The sequence below is a fragment of the Oncorhynchus kisutch genome, linkage group LG9 (assembly GCF_002021735.2).
Source record: "Oncorhynchus kisutch isolate 150728-3 linkage group LG9, Okis_V2, whole genome shotgun sequence".
NCBI classification, from domain to species: Eukaryota; Metazoa; Chordata; class Actinopteri; order Salmoniformes; family Salmonidae; genus Oncorhynchus; species Oncorhynchus kisutch.
In genome coordinates, this window is record NC_034182.2 from 44,669,855 (window position 1) to 44,694,055 (window position 24,201).

The window sequence follows — 24,201 nt, forward strand, 5'->3', positions numbered from 1 at the left end:
CTGACTATATAACTGACAGAACAGAAGGTTTAACTGACTATATACCTGACAGAACAGAAGGTTTAACTGACTATATAACTGACAGATCAGAAGGTTTAACTGACTATATAACTGACAGAACAGAAGGTTTAACTGACTATATAACTGACAGAACAGAAGGTTTAACTGACTATATAACTGACAGAAGGGTTAACTGACTATATAACTGACAGAACAGAAGGTTTAACTGACTATATAACTTACAGAACAGAAGGTTTAACTGACTATATACCTGACAGAAGGTTTAACTGACTATATAACTGACAGAACAGAAGGTTTAACTGATTATATAACTGACAGAACAGAAGGTTTAACTGACTATATACCTGACAGAACAGAAGGTTTAACTGACTATATACCTGACAGAACAGAAGGTTTAACTGACTATATACCTGACAGAACAGAAGGTTTAACTGACTATATAACTGACAGAACAGAAGGTTAACTGACTATAAACCTGACAGAACAGAAGGTTTAACTGACTATATAACTGACAGATCAGAAGGTTTAACTGACTATATAACTGACAGAACAGAAGGTTTAACTGACTATATAACTGACAGAAGGGTTAACTGACTATATAACTGACAGAACAGAAGGTTTAACTGACTATATAACTGACAGAACAGAAGGGTTAACTGACTATATACCTGACAGAAGGGTTAACTGACTATATAACTGACAGAACAGAAGGTTTAACTGACTATATAACTGACAGAACAGAAGGTTTAACTGACTATATAACTAACAGAACAGAAGGTTTAACTGACCATATAACTGACAGATCAGAAGGTTTAACTGACTATATAACTGGCAGAAGGGTTAACTGACTATATACCTGACAGAACAGAAGGTTTAACCGACTATATACCTGACAGAACAGAAGATTTAACTGACTATATAACTGACAGAACAGAAGGTTTAACTGACTATATAACTGACAGAACAGAAGGTTTAACTGACTATATAACTAACAGAACAGAAGGTTTAACTGACCATATAACTGACAGATCAGAAGGTTTAACTGACTATATAACTGACAGAAGGGTTAACTGACTATATAACTGACAGAACAGAAGGGTTAGCTGACTATATACCTGACAGAACAGAAGGTTTAACTGACTATATACCTGACAGAACAGAAGGGTTAACTGACTATATAACTAACAGAACAGAAGGTTTAACTGACTATATAACTGACAGAACAGAAGGTTTAACTGACTATATAACTAACAGAACAGAAGGTTTAACTGACTATATAACTGACAGAACAGAAGGTTTAACTGACTATATAACTGACAGAAGGTTTAACTGACTATATAACTGACAGAACAGAAGGTTTAACTGACTATATAACTAACAGAACAGAAGGTTTAACTGACTATATAACTAACAGAACAGAAGGTTTAACTGACTATATAACTGACAGAAGGTTTAACTGACTATATAACTGACAGAACAGAAGGTTTAACTGACTATATAACTGACAGAACAGAAGGTTTAACTGACTATATTACTAACAGAACAGAAGGTTTAACTGACTATATTACTAACAGAACAGAAGGTTTAACTGACTATATTACTAACAGAACAGAAGGTTTAACTGACTATATAACTGACAGAAGGGTTAACTGACTATATACCTGACAGAAGGGTTAACTGACTATATACCTGACAGAACAGAAGCGTTAGCTGACTATATACCTGACAGAACAGAAGGGTTAACTGACTATATACCTGACAGAACAGAAGGTTTAACTGACTATATACCTGACAGAACAGAAGGTTTAACTGACTATATACCTGACAGAACAGAAGGTTTAACTGACTATATACCTGACAGAACAGAAGGGTTAACTGACTATATACCTGACAGAACAGAAGGTTTAACTGACTATATAACTGACAGAAGGGTTAACTGACTATATACCTGACAGAAGGGTTAACTGACTATATAACTGACAGAAGGGTTAACTGACTATATACCTGACAGAAGGGTTAACTGACTATATACCTGACAGAACAGAAGGTTTAACTGACTATTTAACTGACAGAACAGAAGGTTAACTGACTATATAACTGACAGAACAGAAGGTTAACTGACTATATAACTGACAGAACAGACCTGGTTACAAGTTACTTATTGGTATGGAACAGAAATGGGAATTCCTATATGTTATGGAATCCAGGTGTGTTTGTTTGTGTTTCAATAAGGGTGTGTGTGTGTTTCAGTAGGGGTGTGTGTGTGTGTTTCAGTAGGGGTGTGTGTTTCAGTAATTGTGTGTATGTTTGTGTGTTCGCTTCGTCTCAAGTCCAAACCTCTCAGGTGAGCTCCGTGGCGGAGGTGGACCCTCGGGGGTTGCCGTGGTAACTGGCGTGTGTCAGGAGTGTATGTCGGGTTCCGTGACGATTCACCCCATTGTGTGCGATGCTACCATGACGACCACCCTGACTCCTCCTCCTGGCGGAGAAGAAGATGAAGAAATGCATTATGGTCTGTTTTTGAAGAAACATAAAACATGACGCAGAACCCACACACACACACACACAGACACACACACACACACACACACACACACACACACTGCTACGGTACCTGTCGCTGCGGTCGTTGTGTGGGTCGGCGGAGCAGGACTCGAAGCGGCTCAGGGTGTAGATGCTGCTCTGTCTGTTGGCATGGAAACGGGCGCTATGTAGTTCCATCTGGTCGTATTCAGACAGACGGACAAACGGACAGCAGCGCATTGCACGCTTAAACCCTGCACGGAACCTACGCACATGAACACATTGTACCTCTTAAACCCTGCACGGAACCTACGCACATAAACACATTGTACCTCTTAAATCCTGCACGGAACCTACGCACATAAACACATTGTACCTCTTAAACCCTGCACGGAACCTACGCACATAAACACATTGTACCTCTTAAACCCTGCACGGAACCTACGCACATAAACACATTGTACCTCTTAAACCCTGCACGGAACCTACGCACATAAACACATTGTACCTCTTAAACCCTGCACGGAACCTACGCACATAAACACATTGTACCTCTTAAACCCTGCACGGAACCTACGCACATAAACACATTGTACCTCTTAAACCCTGCACGGAACCTACGCACATAAACACATTGTACCTCTTAAACTCTGCACGGAACCTACGCACATAAACACATTGTACCTCTTAAACCCTGCACGGAACCTACGCATATAAACACATTGTACCTCTTAAACCCTGCACGGAACCTGCTATTGAGAAAGCAGCAGATGACAGGGTTGTACATGGTGTGTGTTCCTAGCTCCTACCTGCTATTGAGACAGCAGTAGATGACAGGGTTGTAATGGTGTGTGTTCCTAGCTCCTACCTGCTATTGAGACAGCAGTAGATGACAGGGTTGTACATGGTGTGTGTTCCTAGCTCCTACCTGCTATTGAGACAGCAGTAGATGACAGGGTTGTACATGGTGTGTGTTCCTAGCTCCTACCTGCTATTGAGACAGCAGCAGATGACAGGGTTGTGCATGGTGTGTGTTCCTAGCTCCTACCTGCTATTGAGACAGCAGTAGATGACAGGGTTGTACATGGTGTGTGTTCCTAGCTCCTACCTGCTATTGAGACAGCAGTAGATGACAGGGTTGTACATGGTGGAGCTCATAGCCAGCCACAACACTGATAGATACACCTGTTGGATGAGAATAATTTATAATTAATGCTAAACATTAGTAATGACTATATAGATAATCAGAGGTTGAATTGGGCCGGAACACAACGGTACTGAGTACCGGCACCTCCAATGTTCTATTAAATCACATGTCACATGCTTGGTAAACAACAGGTGTAGAGTAACAGTTAAATGCTTAGTTATGGGTCCTGCCCAACAACGCAGAGAAAAATACAATTTTAAAATAATAAAAAGATAATAACATGAGGAATAAATACACAAATGGGTAATTATAACTAGGTTATATACACAGGGTACCAGTACTGATAACTAGGTTATATACACAGGGTACCAGTACTGGGTAATGATAACTAGGTTATATACACAGGGTACCAGTACTGAGTAATGATAACTAGGTTATATACACAGGGTACCAGTACTGGGTAATGATAACTAGGTTATATACACAGGGTACCAGTACTGAGTCAATGAGTAATGATAACTAGGTTATATACACATGGTACCAGTACTGGGTAATGATAACTAGGTTATATACACAGGGTACCAGTACTGAGTAATGATAACTAGGTTATATACACAGGGTACCAGTACAGGGTAATGATAACTAGGTTATATACACAGGGTACCAGTACTGAGTAATGATAACTAGGTTATATACACAGGGTACCAGTACTGAGTAATGATAACTAGGTTATATACACAGGGTACTAGTACTGAGTAATGATAACTAGGCTATATACACAGGGTACCAGTACTGAGTAATGATAACTAGGTTATATACACAGGGTACTAGTACTGAGTAATGATAACTATGTTATATACACAGGGTACCAGTACTGAGTAACGATAACTAGGCTATATACACAGTGTACCAGTACTGTGTAATGATAACTAGGTTATAATAACCAGGGTACCAGTCCATATGCAGGGGTCCGAGGTAATTGAGGTGTATATGTACATATAACTAGGAATAAAGTGACAGAGACAGTAGCATCATGTCAATGTAGATAGTCCGGTTACTTAAATAGTTATCCAAATAGACTAACTATTTAACTAAGTAACTAATTAACTAACTATTTAGAAGCTGGTAAGGCTCCTGTTGGCTCCATACTTCCATACCGTATCAGTACTCCTGGTCTTCCATACTCCATACCGTATCAGTACTCCTGGTCTTCCATACTCCATACCGTATCAGTACTCCTGGTCTTCCATACTCCATACTGTATCAGTACTCCTGGTCTTCCATACTCCATACCGTATCAGTACTCCTGGTCGTGCGGTAGCAGAGAGAACAGACTTGGGTGGCTGGAGTATTTTACCATTTTTAGGGCCTTCCCCCATCTTGGATGGCAGGGAGCTATGCCACAGTGATGTACTGGGCCTACCCTCTTTAGCACATTGCAGCCAGATGTCAAGCAGTTGCCATACCAACATGCTTTCACAGACACAGCTGGCACATGTTTTCAGACTCCTGAAAAGGGAAGAAATGTTGTTATGCCTTCTTCATGGTCCAAGCACACCGAGACAGTCATGAAGAGGGCACGACAACACCTATTCCCCCTCACGAGACTGAAAACATTTGGCATGGGTCCTCAGATCCTCAAAAGATTCTACAACTGCACCATTGAGAACGTCACTGCCTGGTATGGCAACTACTCGGCCTCCGACCGCAAGGCGCTACAGAGGGTGGTGCGTACGGCCCAATACATTACTGGGGCCAAGCTTCCTGCCATCCAGGACCTCTATACCAGGCGGTGTCAGAGGAAGGCCCTAAGAATTATCAGACTCCAGCCACCCTAGTCATAGACTGTTCTCTCTGCTACCGCACGGCAAGCGGTACCGGAGCGCCAAGTCTAGGTTCAAGAGGCTTCTAAACAGCTTCTACCCCCCAAGCCATAAGAATCCTGAAAATCTATTCAAATGGCTACCCAGACTATTTGCATTGCCCCCCCCCCCCCCCCTCACACTGCTGCTACTGTTATTATCGATGCATAGTCACTTTAATAACTCTACCTACATGTACATAACAACTCAATTACCTCGACACCGGTGCCCCCTGTATATAGCCTCCACATTGACTCTGTACCGGTATCCTCTGTATATAGCCTCCACATTGATGTAGTACCGGTATCCTCTGTATATAGCCTCCACATTGACTCTGTACCGGTGCCCCCTGTATATAGCCTCCACATTGGTTCTGGTTGGGATATGTACGTACGATCACTGTGGGTACATAGTCGTCGACCCATGTATTCAAGAAGTTTAAGACTGATGTGGTAAATTCCTCAAAGCCATCTGTGCTAGCGAAAAAGTCCGGTAGCTTATCATACGCTTCAACAGACCACTTCCGCATTGAGCGGGTCATTGGTACTTCCTGTTCTCTTGTAAGCAGCAATCATGAGGATAGAGTTATGGTTAGATTTGCCAAATGGAGGGCGAGTGAGAGCTTTGTATGTGTTTCTGTGTGTGGAGTAAATCAAATCAAATGTATTTATATAGCCCTTCGTACATCAGCTGATATCTCAAAGTGCTGTACAGAAACCCAGCCTAAAACTCCAAACAGCAAGCAATGCAGGTGTAGAAGCACGGTGGTCTAGAGTTTTTTCACCTCTAGTTGCACAGGTAAAAATGGTAAAAAAAACTGGTAAAACGGATTTAAGTTTCCCTGCATTAAAAGTCCCCGGCCACTAGGAGCGCCGCCTCTGAATGAGCACTTTCTTGTTTACTTATGGCCTTATACAGCTGGTTGAGTCTGGTCTTAGTGCCAGCATCAGTTTGTGGTGGTAAATAGACAACTAAGAAAAATATAGATGAAAACTCTCTTGGTACATAGTGTGGTCTACAGCTTATCATGAGGTACTCTACCTCAGGTGAGCAATACCTCGAGACTTGTTTAATATTAGATTTCGAGCATCAGCTGTTATTGATAAAGAGACACACCCCTTACCTGAGGCTGCCGTCTGGTCTGCACGATGGAGAAATCTTTGAGATATACACTGAGTATACAAAACATTAAGAACACCTGCTCTTTCCATGAGACTGACCGGGTGAATCCAGGTGAAAGCTATGATCCCGTATTGATGTCACTTGTTAAATCCACTTCAGTCAGTGTAGATGAAGGGGAAGAGACAGGTTAAAAAAAGAAATTTAAGTGTTGAGACATGGATTGTGTATGAAAGCCATTCAGAGGGTGAACGGGCAAGACAAATATTTAAATGCCTTTGAATGGGGTATGGTAGTAGGTGCCAGGCGCACTGGTTTGTGTCAATAACTGCAACAGTCCTGGGTTTTTCACGCTCAACAGTTTCCTGTGTGAATCAAGAATGGTCAACCACCCAATCGACATCCAGCTAACTTGACACAACAATGGGAAGCTTTGGAGTCAACATGGGCCAGCATCCCTGGAGTCAACATGGGCCAGCATCCCTGGAGTCAACATGGGCCAGCATCCCTGGAGTCAACATGGGCCAGCATCCCTGGAGTCAACATGGGCCAGCATCCCTGTGGAACGCTTCCGGCACGTTCTGGAGTCTATGCGCCTACAAATAGCATTATTCTGTGCACGTGACAAAAACTATTTGATTTGATTTTGGTTTGGTTTGAGGCTGTTCTGAGGGCAATATGAGGGCAACTGAATATTAGGAAGGTGTTTCTGATGTGTGGTATACTCTGTGTATACCATCTATGTCCTTGTTCAGCCACGACTCTGAGAAACAGGGTATTAGATATTATAGTTCTGCTGGTCTGGTTGATAGGAACGAAGTTCACCCAGTTTGATCTGCAGCACATTCTCCAACATAAAGAGGACGGTATATTTTGTTCACCCAGGTTAGGAGGCTGCTTGGCCTTATTGCACCTGTTGACCTGACTCTGTTGAACAGTCTGTTGACCTGACTCTGTTGAACAGTCTGTTGGACCTGACTCTGTTGAACAGTCTGTTGGACCTGACTCTGTTGAACAGTCTGTTGGAGCTGACCTGACTCTGTTGAACAGTCTGTTGGACCTGACTCTGTTGAACAGTCTGTTGGACCTGACTCTGTTGAACAGTCTGTTGACCTGACTATGTTGAACAGTCTGTTGACCTGACTTTGTTGAACAGTCTGTTGGACCTGACTCTGTTGAACAGTCTGTTGGACCTGACTCTGTTGAACAGTCTGTTGGACCTGACTCTGTTGAACAGTCTGTTGAACCTGACTCTGTTGAACAGTCTGTTGGACCTGACTCTGTTGAACAGTCTGTCGAACTGACTCTGTTGAAGTCTGTTGGACCTGACTCTGAACAGTCTGTTGGACCTGACTCTGTTGAACAGTCTGTTGGACCTGACTCTGTTGAACAGTCTGTTGGACCTGACTCTGTTGAACAGTCTGTTGGACCAGACTCTGTTGAACAGTCTGTTGGACCTGACTCTGTTGAACAGCCTGTTGACCTGACTCTGTTGAACAGTCTGTTGACCTGACTCTGTTGAACAGTCTGTTGACCTGACTCTGTTGAACAGTCTGTTGACCTGACTCTGTTGAACAGTCTGTTGACCTGACTCTGTTGAACAGTCTGTTGACCTGACTCTGTTGAGCAGTCTGTTGGTTCTGACTCTGTTGAGCAGTCTGTTGGACCTGACTCTGTTGAACAGTCTGTTGGATCTGACTCTGTTGAACAGTCTGTTGGACCTGACTCTGTTGAACAGTCTGTTGGACCTGCCTCTGTTGAACAGTCTGTTGACCTGACTCTGTTGAACAGTCTGTCGACCTGACTCTGTTGGACCTGACTCTGTTGAACAGTCTGTTGGACCTGACTCTGTTGAACAGTCTGTTGGACCTGACTCTGTTGAACAGTCTGTTGGACCTGACTCTGTTGAACAGTCTGTTGGACCTGACCTGACTCTGTTGAACAGTCTGTTGGACCTGACTCTGTTGAACAGTCTGTTGGACCTGACTCTGTTGAGCAGTCTGTTGGACCTGACTCTGTTGAACAGCCTGTCGATCTGACTCTGTTGAACAGCCTGTCGACCTGACTCTGTTGAACAGTCTGTTGGACCTGACTCTGTTGAACAGTCTGTTGGACCTGACTCTGTTGAGCAGTCTGTTGGTTCTGACTCTGTTGAACAGTCTGTTGGACCTGACTCTGTTGAACAGTCTGTTGGACCTGACTCTGTTGAACAGCCTGTTGACCTGACTATGTTGAACAGCCTGTCGACCTGACTCTGTTGAACAGTCTGTTGGACCTGACTCTGTTGAACAGTCTGTTGGACCTGACTCTGTTGAACAGTCTGTTGGACCTGACTCTGTTGAACAGTCTGTTGGACCTGACTCTGTTGAACAGTCTGTTGGACCTGACTCTGTTGAACAGTCTGTTGGACCTGCCTCTGTTGAACAGTCTGTTGACCTGACTATGTTGAACAGTCTGTCGACCTGACTCTGTTGGACCTGACTCTGTTGAACAGTCTGTTGGACCTGACTCTGTTGAACAGTCTGTTGGACCTGACTCTGTTGAACAGTCTGTTGGACCTGACTCTGTTGAACAGTCTGTTGGACCTGACTCTGTTGAACAGTCTGTTGGACCTGCCTCTGTTGAACAGTCTGTTGACCTGACTATGTTGAACAGTCTGTCGACCTGACTATGTTGGACCTGACTCTGTTGAACAGTCTGTTGGACCTGACTCTGTTGAACAGTCTGTTGGACCTGACTCTGTTGAACAGTCTGTTGGACCTGACCTGACTCTGTTGAACAGTCTGTTGGACCTGACTCTGTTGAACAGTCTGTTGGACCTGACTCTGTTGAACAGTCTGTTGACCTGACTCTGTTGAACAGTCTGTTGGACCTGACTCTGTTGAACAGTCTGTTGGACCTGACTCTGTTGAACAGTCTGTTGGAGCTGACCTGACTCTGTTGAACAGTCTGTTGGACCTGACTCTGTTGAACAGTCTGTTGAACCTGACTCTGTTGAACAGTCTGTTGGACCTGACTCTGTTGAACAGTCTGTCGACCTGACTCTGTTGAAGTCTGTTGGACCTGACTCTGTTGAACAGTCTGTTGGACCTGCCTCTGTTGAACAGTCTGTTGACCTGACTATGTTGAACAGTCTGTCGACCTGACTATGTTGGACCTGACTCTGTTGAACAGTCTGTTGGACCTGACTCTGTTGAACAGTCTGTTGGACCTGACTCTGTTGAACAGTCTGTTGGACCTGACCTGACTCTGTTGAACAGTCTGTTGTACCTGACTCTGTTGAACAGTCTGTTGGACCTGACTCTGTTGAACAGTCTGTTGACCTGACTCTGTTGAACAGTCTGTTGGACCTGACTCTGTTGAACAGTCTGTTGGACCTGACTCTGTTGAACAGTCTGTTGGAGCTGACCTGACTCTGTTGAACAGTCTGTTGGACCTGACTCTGTTGAACAGTCTGTTGAACCTGCCTCTGTTGAACAGTCTGTTGACCTGACTATGTTGAACAGTCTGTCGACCTGACTCTGTTGGACCTGACTCTGTTGAACAGTCTGTTGGACCTGACTCTGTTGAACAGTCTGTTGGACCTGACTCTGTTGAACAGTCTGTTGGACCTGACCTGACTCTGTTGAACAGTCTGTTGGACCTGACTCTGTTGAACAGTCTGTTGGACCTGACTCTGTTGAACAGTCTGTTGACCTGACTCTGTTGAACAGTCTGTTGGACCTGACTCTGTTGAACAGTCTGTTGGACCTGACTCTGTTGAACAGTCTGTTGGAGCTGACCTGACTCTGTTGAACAGTCTGTTGGACCTGACTCTGTTGAACAGTCTGTTGAACCTGACTCTGTTGAACAGTCTGTTGGACCTGACTCTGTTGAACAGTCTGTCGACCTGACTCTGTTGAAGTCTGTTGGACCTGACTCTGTTGAACAGTCTGTTGGACCTGACTCTGTTGAACAGTATGTTGGACCTGACTCTGTTGAACAGTCTGTTGGACCTGACTCTGTTGAACAGTCTGTTGAACCTGACTCTGTTGAACAGTCTGTTGGACCTGACTCTATTGAACAGTCTGTCGACCTGACTCTGTTGAAGTCTGTTGGACCTGACTCTGTTGAACAGGCTGTTGGACCTGACTCTGTTGAACAGTCTGTTGGACCTGACTCTGTTGAACAGTCTGTTGGACCTGACTCTGTTGAACAGTCTGTTGGACCTGACTCTGTTGAACAGTCTGTTGGACCTGACTCTGTTGAACAGCCTGTTGACCTGACTCTGTTGAACAGTCTATTGACCTGACTCTGTTGAACAGTCTGTTGACCTGACTCTGTTGAACAGTCTGTTGACCTGACTCTGTTGAACAGTCTGTTGACCTGACTCTGTTGAGCAGTCTGTTGGTTCTGACTCTGTTGAGCAGTCTGTTGGACCTGACTCTGTTGAACAGTCTGTTGGATCTGACTCTGTTGAACAGTCTGTTGGATCTGACTCTGTTGAACAGTCTGTTGGACCTGACTCTGTTGAACAGTCTGTTGGACCTGCCTCTGTTGAACAGTCTATTGACCTGACTCTGTTGAACAGTCTGTCGACCTGACTCTGTTGGACCTGACTCTGTTGAACAGTCTGTTGGACCTGACTCTGTTGAACAGTCTGTTGGACCTGACTCTGTTGAACAGTCTGTTGGACCTGACTCTGTTGAACAGTCTGTTGGACCTGACCTGACTCTGTTGAACAGTCTGTTGGACCTGACTCTGTTGAACAGTCTGTTGGACCTGACTCTGTTGAACAGTCTGTTGGACCTGACTCTGTTGAACAGTCTGTTGGACCTGACTCTGTTGAACAGTCTGTTGGACCTGCCTCTGTTGAACAGTCTGTTGACCTGACTATGTTGAACAGTCTGTCGACCTGACTATGTTGGACCTGACTCTGTTGAACAGTCTGTTGGACCTGACTCTGTTGAACAGTCTGTTGGACCTGACTCTGTTGAACAGTCTGTTGGACCTGACCTGACTCTGTTGAACAGTCTGTTGGACCTGACTCTGTTGAACAGTCTGTTGGACCTGACTCTGTTGAACAGTCTGTTGACCTGACTCTGTTGATCAGTCTGTTGGACCTGACTCTGTTGAACAGTCTGTTGGACCTGACTCTGTTGAACAGTCTGTTGGAGCTGACCTGACTCTGTTGAACAGTCTGTTGGACCTGACTCTGTTGAACAGTCTGTTGAACCTGACTCTGTTGAACAGTCTGTTGGACCTGACTCTGTTGAACAGTCTGTCGACCTGACTCTGTTGAAGTCTGTTGTACCTGACTCTGTTGAACAGTCTGTTGGACCTGCCTCTGTTGAACAGTCTGTTGACCTGACTATGTTGAACAGTCTGTCGACCTGACTATGTTGGACCTGACTCTGTTGAACAGTCTGTTGGACCTGACTCTGTTGAACAGTCTGTTGGACCTGACTCTGTTGAACAGTCTGTTGGACCTGACTCTGTTGAACAGTCTGTTGGACCTGACCTGACTCTGTTGAACAGTCTGTTGGACCTGACTCTGTTGAACAGTCTGTTGGACCTGACTCTGTTGAACAGTCTGTTGACCTGACTCTGTTGAACAGTCTGTTGGACCTGACTCTGTTGAACAGTCTGTTGGACCTGACTCTGTTGAACAGTCTGTTGGAGCTGACCTGACTCTGTTGAACAGTCTGTTGGACCTGACTCTGTTGAACAGTCTGTTGAACCTGCCTCTGTTGAACAGTCTGTTGACCTGACTATGTTGAACAGTCTGTCGACCTGACTCTGTTGGACCTGACTCTGTTGAACAGTCTGTTGGACCTGACTCTGTTGAACAGTCTGTTGGACCTGACTCTGTTGAACAGTCTGTTGGACCTGACCTGACTCTGTTGAACAGTCTGTTGGACCTGACTCTGTTGAACAGTCTGTTGGACCTGACTCTGTTGAACAGTCTGTTGACCTGACTCTGTTGAACAGTCTGTTGGACCTGACTCTGTTGAACAGTCTGTTGGACCTGACTCTGTTGAACAGTCTGTTGGAGCTGACCTGACTCTGTTGAACAGTCTGTTGGACCTGACTCTGTTGAACAGTCTGTTGAACCTGACTCTGTTGAACAGTCTGTTGGACCTGACTCTGTTGAACAGTCTGTCGACCTGACTCTGTTGAAGTCTGTTGGACCTGACTCTGTTGAACAGTCTGTTGGACCTGACTCTGTTGAACAGTATGTTGGACCTGACTCTGTTGAACAGTCTGTTGGACCTGACTCTGTTGAACAGTCTGTTGAACCTGACTCTGTTGAACAGTCTGTTGGACCTGACTCTATTGAACAGTCTGTCGACCTGACTCTGTTGAAGTCTGTTGGACCTGACTCTGTTGAACAGGCTGTTGACCTGACTCTGTTGAACAGTCTGTTGGACCTGACTCTGTTGAACAGTCTGTTGGACCTGACTCTGTTGAACAGTCTGTTGGACCTGACTCTGTTGAACAGTCTGTTGGACCTGACTCTGTTGAACAGCCTGTAGACCTGACTCTGTTGAACAGTCTGTTGACCTGACTCTGTTGAACAGTCTGTTGACCTGACTCTGTTGAACAGTCTGTTGACCTGACTCTGTTGAACAGTCTGTTGACCTGACTCTGTTGAGCAGTCTGTTGGTTCTGACTCTGTTGAGCAGTCTGTTGGACCTGACTCTGTTGAACAGTCTGTTGGATCTGACGCTGTTGAACAGTCTGTTGGATCTGACTCTGTTGAACAGTCTGTTGGACCTGACTCTGTTGAACAGTCTGTTGGACCTGCCTCTGTTGAACAGTCTATTGACCTGACTCTGTTGAACAGTCTGTCGACCTGACTCTGTTGGACCTGACTCTGTTGAACAGTCTGTTGGACCTGACTCTGTTGAACAGTCTGTTGGACCTGACTCTGTTGAACAGTCTGTTGGACCTGACTCTGTTGAACAGTCTGTTGGACCTGACCTGACTCTGTTGAACAGTCTGTTGGACCTGACTCTGTTGAACAGTCTGTTGGACCTGACTCTGTTGAGCAGTCTGTTGGACCTGACTCTGTTGAACAGCCTGTCGACCTGACTCTGTTGAACAGCCTGTCGACCTGACTCTGTTGAACAGTCTGTTGGACCTGACTCTGTTGAACAGTCTGTTGGACCTGACTCTGTTGAACAGTCTGTTGGACCTGACTCTGTTGAGCAGTCTGTTGGTTCTGACTCTGTTGAACAGTCTGTTGGACCTGACTCTGTTGAACAGTCTGTTGGACCTGACTCTGTTGAACAGCCTGTTGACCTGACTCTGTTGAACAGCCTGTCGACCTGACTCTGTTGAACAGTCTGTTGGACCTGACTCTGTTGAACAGTCTGTTGGACCTGACTCTGTTGAACAGTCTGTTGGACCTGACTCTGTTGAACAGTCTGTTGGACCTGCCTCTGTTGAACAGTCTGTTGACCTGACTATGTTGAACAGTCTGTCGACCTGACTCTGTTGGACCTGACTCTGTTGAACAGTCTGTTGGACCTGACTCTGTTGAACAGTCTGTTGGACCTGACTCTGTTGAACAGTCTGTTGGACCTGACTCTGTTGAACAGTCTGTTGGACCTGACTCTGTTGAACAGTCTGTTGGACCTGCCTCTGTTGAACAGTCTGTTGACCTGACTATGTTGAACAGTCTGTCGACCTGACTATGTTGGACCTGACTCTGTTGAACAGTCTGTTGGACCTGACTCTGTTGAACAGTCTGTTGGACCTGACTCTGTTGAACAGTCTGTTGGACCTGACTCTGTTGAACAGTCTGTTGGACCTGACCTGACTCTGTTGAACAGTCTGTTGGACCTGACTCTGTTGAACAGTCTGTTGGACCTGACTCTGTTGAACAGTCTGTTGACCTGACTCTGTTGAACAGTCCGTTGGACCTGACTCTGTTGAACAGTCTGTTGGACCTGACTCTGTTGAACAGTCTGTTGGAGCTGACCTGACTCTGTTGAACAGTCTGTTGGACCTGACTCTGTTGAACAGTCTGTTGAACCTGACTCTGTTGAACAGTCTGTTGGACCTGACTCTGTTGAACAGTCTGTCGACCTGACTCTGTTGAAGTCTGTTGGACCTGACTCTGTTGAACAGTCTGTTGGACCTGACTCTGTTGAACAGTATGTTGGACCTGACTCTGTTGAACAGTCTGTTGGACCTGACTCTGTTGAACAGTCTGTTGAACCTGACTCTGTTGAACAGTCTGTTGGACCTGACTCTGTTGAACAGTCTGTTGGACCTGACTCTGTTGAACAGTCTGTTGGACCTGACTCTGTTGAACAGTCTGTTGGACCTGACTCTGTTGAACAGTCTGTTGGACCTGACTCTGTTGAACAGCCTGTTGACCTGACTCTGTTGAACAGTCTGTTTACCTGACTCTGTTGAACAGTCTGTTGACCTGACTCTGTTGAACAGTCTGTTGAACCTGACTCTGTTGAACAGTCTGTTGACCTGACTCTGTTGAACAGTCTGTTGACCTGACTCTGTTGAGCAGTCTGTTGGTTCTGACTCTGTTGAGCAGTCTGTTGGACCTGACTCTGTTGAACAGTCTGTTGGATCTGACTCTGTTGAACAGTCTGTTGGATCTGACTCTGTTGAACAGTCTGTTGGACCTGACTCTGTTGAACAGTCTGTTGGACCTGCCTCTTTTGAACAGTCTGTTGACCTGACTCTGTTGAACAGTCTGTCGACCTGACTCTGTTGGACCTGACTCTGTTGAACAGTCTGTTGGACCTGACTCTGTTGAACAGTCTGTTGGACCTGACTCTGTTGAACAGTCTGTTGGAGCTGACCTGACTCTGTTGAACAGTCTGTTGGACCTGACTCTGTTGAACAGTCTGTTGAACCTGACTCTGTTGAACAGTCTGTTGGACCTGACTCTGTTGAACAGTCTGTCGACCTGACTCTGTTGAAGTCTGTTGGACCTGACTCTGTTGAACAGTCTGTTGGACCTGACTCTGTTGAACAGTATGTTGGACCTGACTCTGTTGAACAGTCTGTTGGACCTGACTCTGTTGAACAGTCTGTTGAACCTGACTCTGTTGAACAGTCTGTTGGACCTGACTCTGTTGAACAGTCTGTCGACCTGACTCTGTTGAAGTCTGTTGGACCTGACTCTGTTGAACAGTCTGTTGGACCTGACTCTGTTGAACAGTCTGTTGGACCTGACTCTGTTGAACAGTCTGTTGGACCTGACTCTGTTGAACAGTCTGTTGGACCTGACTCTGTTGAACAGTCTGTTGGACCTGACTCTGTTGAACAGCCTGTTGACCTGACTCTGTTGAACAGTCTGTTTACCTGACTCTGTTGAACAGTCTGTTGACCTGACTCTGTTGAACAGTCTGTTGAACCTGACTCTGTTGAACAGTCTGTTGACCTGACTCTGTTGAACAGTCTGTTGACCTGACTCTGTTGAGCAGTCTGTTGGTTCTGACTCTGTTGAGCAGTCTGTTGGACCTGACTCTGTTGAACAGTCTGTTGGATCTGACTCTGTTGAACAGTCTGTTGGATCTGACTCTGTTGAACAGTCTGTTGGACCTGACTCTGTTGAACAGTCTGTTGGACCTGCCTCTTTTGAACAGTCTGTTGACCTGACTCTGTTGAACAGTCTGTCGACCTGACTCTGTTGGACCTGACTCTGTTGAACAGTCTGTTGGACCTGACTCTGTTGAACAGTCTGTTGGACCTGACTCTGTTGAACAGTCTGTTGGACCTGACCTGACTCTGTTGAACAGTCTGTTGGACCTGACTCTGTTGAACAGTCTGTTGGACCTGACTCTGTTGAACAGCCTGTTGACCTGACTCTGTTGAACAGCCTGTCGACCTGACTCTGTTGAACAGTCTGTTGGACCTGACTCTGTTGAACAGTCTGTTGGACCTGACTCTGTTGAACAGTCTGTTGGACCTGCCTCTGTTGAACAGTCTGTTGACCTGACTATGTTGAACAGTCTGTCGACCTGACTCTGTTGGACCTGACTCTGTTGAACAGTCTGTTGGACCTGACTCTGTTGAACAGTCTGTTGGACCTGACTCTGTTGAAGAGTCTGTTGGACCTGACTCTGTTGAACAGTCTGTTGGACCTGACTCTGTTGAACAGTCTGTTGGACCTGCCTCTGTTGAACAGTCTGTTGACCTGACTATGTTGAACAGTCTGTCGACCTGACTATGTTGGACCTGACTCTGTTGAACAGTCTGTTGGACCTGACTCTGTTGAACAGTCTGTTGGACCTGACTCTGTTGAACAGTCTGTTGGACCTGACTCTGTTGAACAGTCTGTTGGACCTGACCTGACTCTGTTGAACAGTCTGTTGGACCTGACTCTGTTGAACAGTCTGTTGGACCTGACTCTGTTGAACAGTCTGTTGACCTGACTCTGTTGAACAGTCTGTTGGACCTGACTCTGTTGAACAGTCTGTTGGACCTGACTCTGTTGAACAGTCTGTTGGAGCTGACCTGACTCTGTTGAACAGTCTGTTGGACCTGACTCTGTTGAACAGTCTGTTGAACCTGACTCTGTTGAACAGTCTGTTGGACCTGACTCTGTTGAAAAGTCTGTCGACCTGACTCTGATGAAGTCTGTTGGACCTGACTCTGTTGAACAGTCTGTTGGACCTGACTCTGTTGAACAGTATGTTGGACCTGACTCTGTTGAACAGTCTGTTGGACCTGACTCTGTTGAACAGTCTGTTGGACCTGACTCTGTTGAACAGTCTGTTGGACCTGACTCTGTTGAACAGCCTGTTGACCTGACTCTGTTGAACAGTCTGTTGACCTGACTCTGTTGAACAGTCTGTTGACCTGACTCTGTTGAACAGTCTGTTGACCTGACTCTGTTGAACAGTCTGTTGACCTGACTCTGTTGAGCAGTCTGTTGGTTCTGACTCTGTTGAGCAGTCTGTTGGACCTGACTCTGTTGAACAGTCTGTTGGATCTGACTCTGTTGAACAGTCTGTTGGATCTGACTCTGTTGAACAGTCTGTTGGACCTGACTCTGTTGAACAGTCTGTTGGACCTGCCTCTGTTGAACAGTCTGTTGACCTGACTCTGTTGAACAGTCTGTCGACCTGACTCTGTTGGACCTGACTCTGTTGAACAGTCTGTTGGACCTGACTCTGTTGAACAGTCTGTTGGACCTGACTCTGTTGAACAGTCTGTTGGACCTGACTCTGTTGAACAGTCTGTTGGACCTGACTCTGTTGAACAGTCTGTTGGACCTGACTCTGTTGAACAGTCTGTTGGACCTGACCTTACTCTGTTGAACAGTCTGTTGGACCTGACTCTGTTGAACAGTCTGTTGGACCTGACTCTGTTGAACAGTCTGTTGGACCTGACTCTGTTGAACAGCCTGTCGACCTGACTCTGTTGAACAGCCTGTCAACCTGACTCTGTTGAACAGTCTGTCGACCTGACTCTTTTGAACATTCTGTCGACCTGATTCTGTTGAACAGTCTGTTGGACCTGACTGTTGAACAGCCTGTTGACCTGACTCTGTTGAACAGGCTGTTGACCTTACTCTGTTGAGCAGTCTGTTGGACCTGACTCTGTTGAGCAGTCTGTTGGACCTGACTCTGTTCAACAGTCTGTTGGACCTGACCCTGTTCAAAAGTCTGTTGGACCTGACTCTGTTGAACAGTCTGTTGACCTGACTCTGTTGAAATGTCTGTTGGACCTGACTCCGTTGAACAGCATGTTGACCTGACTCTGTTGAGCAGTCTGTTGAACCTGACTCTGTTGAACAGTCTGTTGGACCTGACTCTTTTGAATAGTCTGTTGAACCTGACTCTGTTGAACAGTCTGTTGGACCTGACTCTGTTGAACAGCCTGTTGACCTGACTCTGTTGAGCAGTCTGTTGGACCTGACTCTGTTGAACAGTCTGTTGGACCTGACTCTGTTGAACAGTCTGTTGGACCTGACTCTGTTGAACAGTCTGTTGGACCTGACTCTGTTGAACAGTCTGTTGGTTCTGACTCTGTTGAGCAGTCTGTTGGACCTGACTCTGTTGAACAGTCTGTTGGATCTGACTCTGTTGAACAGTCTGTTGGACCTGACTCTGTTGAACAGTCTGTTGACCTGACTCTGTTGAACAGTCTGTTGGACCTGACTCTGTTGAACAGTCTGTTGGACCTGACTCTGTTGAACAGTCTGTTGGAGCTGACCTGACTCTGTTGAACAGTCTGTTGGACCTGACTCTGTTGAACAGTCTGTTGGACCTGACTCTGTTGAACAGTCTGTTGAACCTGACTCTGTTGAACAGTCTGTTGGACCTGACTCTGTTGAACAGTCTGTCGACCTGACTCTGTTGAAGTCTGTTGGACCTGACTCTGTTGAACAGTCTGTTGGACCTGACTCTGTTGAACAGTCTGTTGGACCTGACTCTGTTGAACAGTCTGTTGGACCTGCCTCTGTTGAACAGTCTGTTGACCTGACTATGTTGAACAGTCTGTCGACCTGACTCTGTTGGACCTGACTCTGTTGAACAGTCTGTTGGACCTGACTCTGTTGAACAGTCTGTTGGACCTGACCTGACTCTGTTGAACAGTCTGTTGGACCTGACTCTGTTGAACAGTCTGTTGGACCTGACTCTGTTGAGCAGTCTGTTGGACCTGACTCTGTTGAACAGCCTGTCGACCTGACTCTGTTGAACAGCCTGTCGACCTGACTCTGTTGAACAGTCTGTTGACCTGACTCTGTTGAATAGTCTGTTGAACCTGACTCTGTTGAACAGTCTGTTGGACCTGACTCTGTTGAACAGTCTGTTGGACCTGACTCTGTTGAACAGTCTGTTGGTTCTGACTCTGTTGAGCAGTCTGTTGGACCTGACTCTGTTGAACAGTCTGTTGGATCTGACTCTGTTGAACAGTCTGTTGGACCTGACTCTGTTGAACAGTCTGTTGACCTGACTCTGTTGAACAGTCTGTTGGACCTGACTCTGTTGAACAGTCTGTTGGACCTGACTCTGTTGAACAGTCTGTTGGAGCTGACCTGACTCTGTTGAACAGTCTGTTGGACCTGACTCTGTTGAACAGTCTGTTGAACCTGACTCTGTTGAACAGTCTGTTGGACCTGACTCTGTTGAACAGTCTGTCGACCTGACTCTGTTGAAGTCTGTTGGACCTGACTCTGTTGAACATCTGTTGGACCTGACTCTGTTGAACAGTCTGTTGGACCTGACTCTGTTGAACAGTCTGTTGGACCTGCCTCTGTTGAACAGTCTGTTGACCTGACTATGTTGAACAGTCTGTCGACCTGACTCTGTTGGACCTGACTCTGTTGAACAGTCTGTTGGACCTGACTCTGTTGAACAGTCTGTTGGACCTGACCTGACTCTGTTGAACAGTCTGTTGGACCTGACTCTGTTGAACAGTCTGTTGGACCTGACTCTGTTGAGCAGTCTGTTGGACCTGACTCTGTTGAACAGCCTGTCGACCTGACTCTGTTGAACAGCCTGTCGACCTGACTCTGTTGAACAGTCTGTCGACCTGACTCTGTTGAACAGCCTGTTGACCTGACTCTGTTGAGCAGTCTGTTGGACCTGACTCTGTTGAACAGTCTGTTGGACCTGACTCTGTTGAACAGTCTGTTGGACCTGACTCTGTTGAACCGTCTGTTGACCTGACTCTGTTGAGCAGTCTGTTGGTTCTGACTCTGTTGAGCAGTCTGTTGGACCTGACTCTTTTGAACAGTCTGTTGGACCTGCCTCTGTTGAACAGTCTGTTGACCTGACTCTGTTGAACAGTCTGTCGACCTGACTCTGTTGGACCTGACTCTGTTGAACAGTCTGTTGGACCTGACTCTGTTGAACAGTCTGTTGGACCTGACTCTGTTGAACAGTCTGTTGAACCTGACTCTGTTGAACAGTCTGTTGGACCTGACTCTGTTGAACAGTCTGTTGGACCTGACTCTGTTGAACAGTCTGTCGACCTGACTCTGTTGAACAGCCTGTTGACCTGACTCTGTTGAGCAGTCTGTTGGACCTTACTCTGTTGAACAGTCTGTTGGACCTGACTCTGTTGAACAGTCTGTTGGACGGATAAACGTCTGTCCATCTGACAGCTCAAATGAGTCAAGTGTCTCCAACAGGTACAATAACAATAACAATAATCATTGACATTTCCATATTACGCGCTGTTACAGACAGACAGACTGACCTGTTGTATAGACTTGACTCTGTTCAGTTGTCTGTTGAGTCCTGTTATCATGAAGTAGAGGTGGTAGGGGAGCCAGCAGACTGCAAATGTTACCACCACAATCATCATCATCTTCACCACCTAGACAACAGGAAAACGAATAAAGACAATGTGTGTGTCTCCATCCGTGTGTGTGCGTAGCTTTGTCCGGCTATGTCTGTGTACCTTCCTCTTGGCTTGTATCTGTAGATGGTAGTTATCTTTAGAGTCACCAGGTATCTCTCCGCCCCAAAGTGTCCTACCCACCAGACTGTAGGTACCAGCCATCACCACTAGAGGCAGCACATACACCAACACTGCTACTATAATATGATACCTGGAGAGAGAGACAGAGGGAGAGTGAGAGAGAGATAGAAAGAGAGAGAGGGAGACAGAGGGAGAGAGAGAGAAAGATGGGGGAGAGGGAGAGAGAGAGAAAGACAGGGGAGAGGGAAATAGAGAGAGAGGGAGAAAGGGAGAGAGGGGGAGAGAGACACGGAGAGAGGGGGAGAGAGACAGAGAGACAAATGAATAAATGAAGGAAGGAAGCTATAACTATTTAGACACATGAATGAGTCCTGAGCAGTGAGGTACTAACATGAATGAGTCCTGAGCAGTGAGGTACTAACATGAATGAGTCCTGAGCAGTGAGGTACTAACATGAATGAGTCCTGTGCAGTGAGGTACTAACATGAATGAGTCCTGTGCAGTGAGGTACTAACATGAATGAGTCCTGTGCAGTGAGGTACTAACATGAATGAGTCCTGTGCAGTGCGGTACTAACATGAATGAGTCCTGTGCAGTGCGGTACTAACATGAATGAGTCCTGAGCAGTGAGGTACTAAAATGAATGAGTCCTGAGCAGTGAGGTACTAACATGAATGAGTCCTGTGCAGTGAGGTACTAACATGAATGAGTCCTGAGCAGTGAGGTACTAACATGAATGGGTCCTGTGCAGTGCCGTACTAACATGAATGAGTCCTGAGCAGTGAGGTACTAACATGAATGAGTCCTGAGCAGTGAGGTACTAACATGAATGTGTCCTGTGCAGTGAGGTACTAACATGAATGAGTCCTGTGCAGTGCGGTACTAACATGAATGAGTCCTGTGCAGTGAGGTACTAACATGAATGAGTCCTGTGCAGTGAGGTACTAACATGAATGAGTCCTGTGCAGTGAGGTACTAACATGAATGAGTCCTGTGCAGTGAGGTACTAACATGAATGAGTCCTGTGCAGTGAGGTACTAACATGAATGAGTCCTGAGCAGTGAGGTACTAACATGAATGAGTCCTGTGCAGTGAGGTACTAACATGAATGAGTCCTCAGCAGTGAGGTACTAACATGAATGAGTCCTGAGCAGTGAGGTACTAACATGAATGGGTCCTGTGCAGTGCCGTACTAACATGAATGAGTCCTGAGCAGTGAGGTACTAACATGAATGAGTCCTGAGCAGTGAGGTACTAACATGAATGTGTCCTGTGCAGTGAGGTACTAACATGAATGAGTCCTGTGCAGTGCGGTACTAACATGAATGAGTCCTGTGCAGTGAGGTACTAACATGAATGAGTCCTGTGCAGTGAGGTACTAACATGAATGAGTCCTGTGCAGTGAGGTACTAACATGAATGAGTCCTGTGCAGTGAGGTACTAACATGAATGAGTCCTGTGCAGTGAGGTACTAACATGAATGAGTCCTGAGCAGTGAGGTACTAACATGAATGAGTCCTGTGCAGTGAGGTACTAACATGAATGAGTCCTCAGCAGTGAGGTACTAACATGAATGAGTCCTGTGCAGTGAGGTACTAACATAAATGAGTCCTGTGCAGTGAGGTACTAACATGAATGAGTCCTGTGCAGTGAGGTACTAACATGAATGAGTCCTGAGCAGTGAGGTACTAACATGAATGAGTCCTGTGCAGTGCGGTACTAACATGAATGAGTCCTGTGCAGTGAGGTACTAACATGAATGAGTCCTGTGCAGTGAGGTACTAACATGAATGAGTCCTGTGCAGTGAGGTACTAACATGAATGAGTCCTGTGCAGTGAGGTACTAACATGAATGAGTCCTGTGCAGTGAGGTACTAACATGAATGAGTCCTGTGCAGTGAGGTACTAACATGAATGAGTCCTCAGCAGTGAGGTACTAACATGAATGAGTCCTGTGCAGTGCGGTACTAACATGAATGAGTCCTGTGCAGTGAGGTACTAACATGAATGAGTCCTGTGCAGTGCGGTACTAACATGAATGAGTCCTGTGCAGTGAGGTACTAACATGAATGAGTCCTGTGCAGTGCGGGGCCAGTAGACGTAACACAGTGTTCTCTGTCCAATCTTTCTGGTGGTTGAGTAGTAACACAGCGGGAACGCTAGTACCACGGCCATACCCCAGATACAGCCTATCACAGACCTGGTTACCGTTGCCGAGAGGCGCGGCTTGAGTGGGTGGATGATGGCCATGTACCTAGGTAACAGGAGGTGACAGAAGGAGAGGTCAGGGGTTAGAGGTCAGTGGTGAACTCTGGGTACAGGTCCTAATACTGCTAGATCAGGAGCTTTGTGTTTTTGTTTGGACACCAGAAGTGTGCACTAGTTCACTACCCCTCATGCATTTAAAAAAGCATTGGATTGGTGCAGGGACAGCTGGAAGGAGTCTCCAACATATTCCTCTCACCGCTCCATTCCTTTTACATCCATGAGGGGGAGTGTATGAATGCAGACTTCAGGAGAAGGTTAGGGAATCTGAACGTAGAATCTGTGTCCAAAGTTATCCACAAAGCATTACCATCACAATCGTCAGTCGAGTCCCCCCCCCCCCCCCGCCCCCCCCACCGAGGATCTCCTGAAGCTAGGCAGGGGTTGGCAGGGGTTGTCCAGGTCAGCCAGATGGAAGTGAGTTGTTGTCTGCCCCCCACTGAGGATCTCAAGGGGCATTTGAGAACCAGTAGGACCACTCATCCTTGTCTAGACCCCTATGGCCAAGGAAACTATGGTCAAGGAAACAATGTCCAAGGAAACTATGGCCAAGGAAACTATGGCCAAGGAAACTATGGTCAAGGAAACTATGGTCAAGGAAACTATGGCCAAGGAAAAGTTTCAAGGTTGAATCAATTATTTTTCCCCTTTTACTTGTTCCTGTCCTGCCCCCTTCCTTCCCCTCTCTCTACCCCCTCCATCTCTCTACCCCCTCTATATCTCTACCCCCTCCATCTCTCTACCCCCTCCATATCTCTACCCCCTCCATATCTCTACCTCCTCCATCTCTCTACCCCCTCCATCTCTCTACCCCCTCTATATCTCTACCCCCTCCATCTCTCTACCCCCTCCATCTCTCTACCCCCTCTA

The 24,201-nt window shown here is 46.1% G+C and overlaps 1 protein-coding gene across 2 annotated transcripts in view; it reads right to left on the reverse strand.

The window, feature by feature from the left end:
- Positions 1 to 568: 568 nt before the first annotated feature.
- Positions 569 to 24,201, reverse strand: part of LOC109884708 (neuromedin-K receptor-like) — a 25,172-nt gene continuing 1,539 nt past the window's right edge. The window contains exons 2-8 of one of the 2 annotated variants that reach the window (XM_031831397.1): positions 23,132 to 23,320; positions 21,046 to 21,196; positions 20,842 to 20,961; positions 3,653 to 3,729; positions 2,636 to 2,809; positions 2,054 to 2,500; positions 569 to 689 (exon numbers count right to left, since the gene is read on the reverse strand). In XM_031831397.1, the coding sequence (XP_031687257.1) occupies positions 2,362 to 2,500; positions 2,636 to 2,809; positions 3,653 to 3,729; positions 20,842 to 20,961; positions 21,046 to 21,196; positions 23,132 to 23,320 (850 nt within the window). In that variant the 3' untranslated portion in view covers positions 569 to 689; positions 2,054 to 2,361. Of the gene's footprint in view, positions 690 to 1,845; positions 1,970 to 2,053; positions 2,501 to 2,635; positions 2,810 to 3,652; positions 3,730 to 20,841; positions 20,962 to 21,045; positions 21,197 to 23,131; positions 23,321 to 24,201 lie in introns of those variants that run through there. The other variant, XM_031831396.1, reaches the window with a different exon arrangement.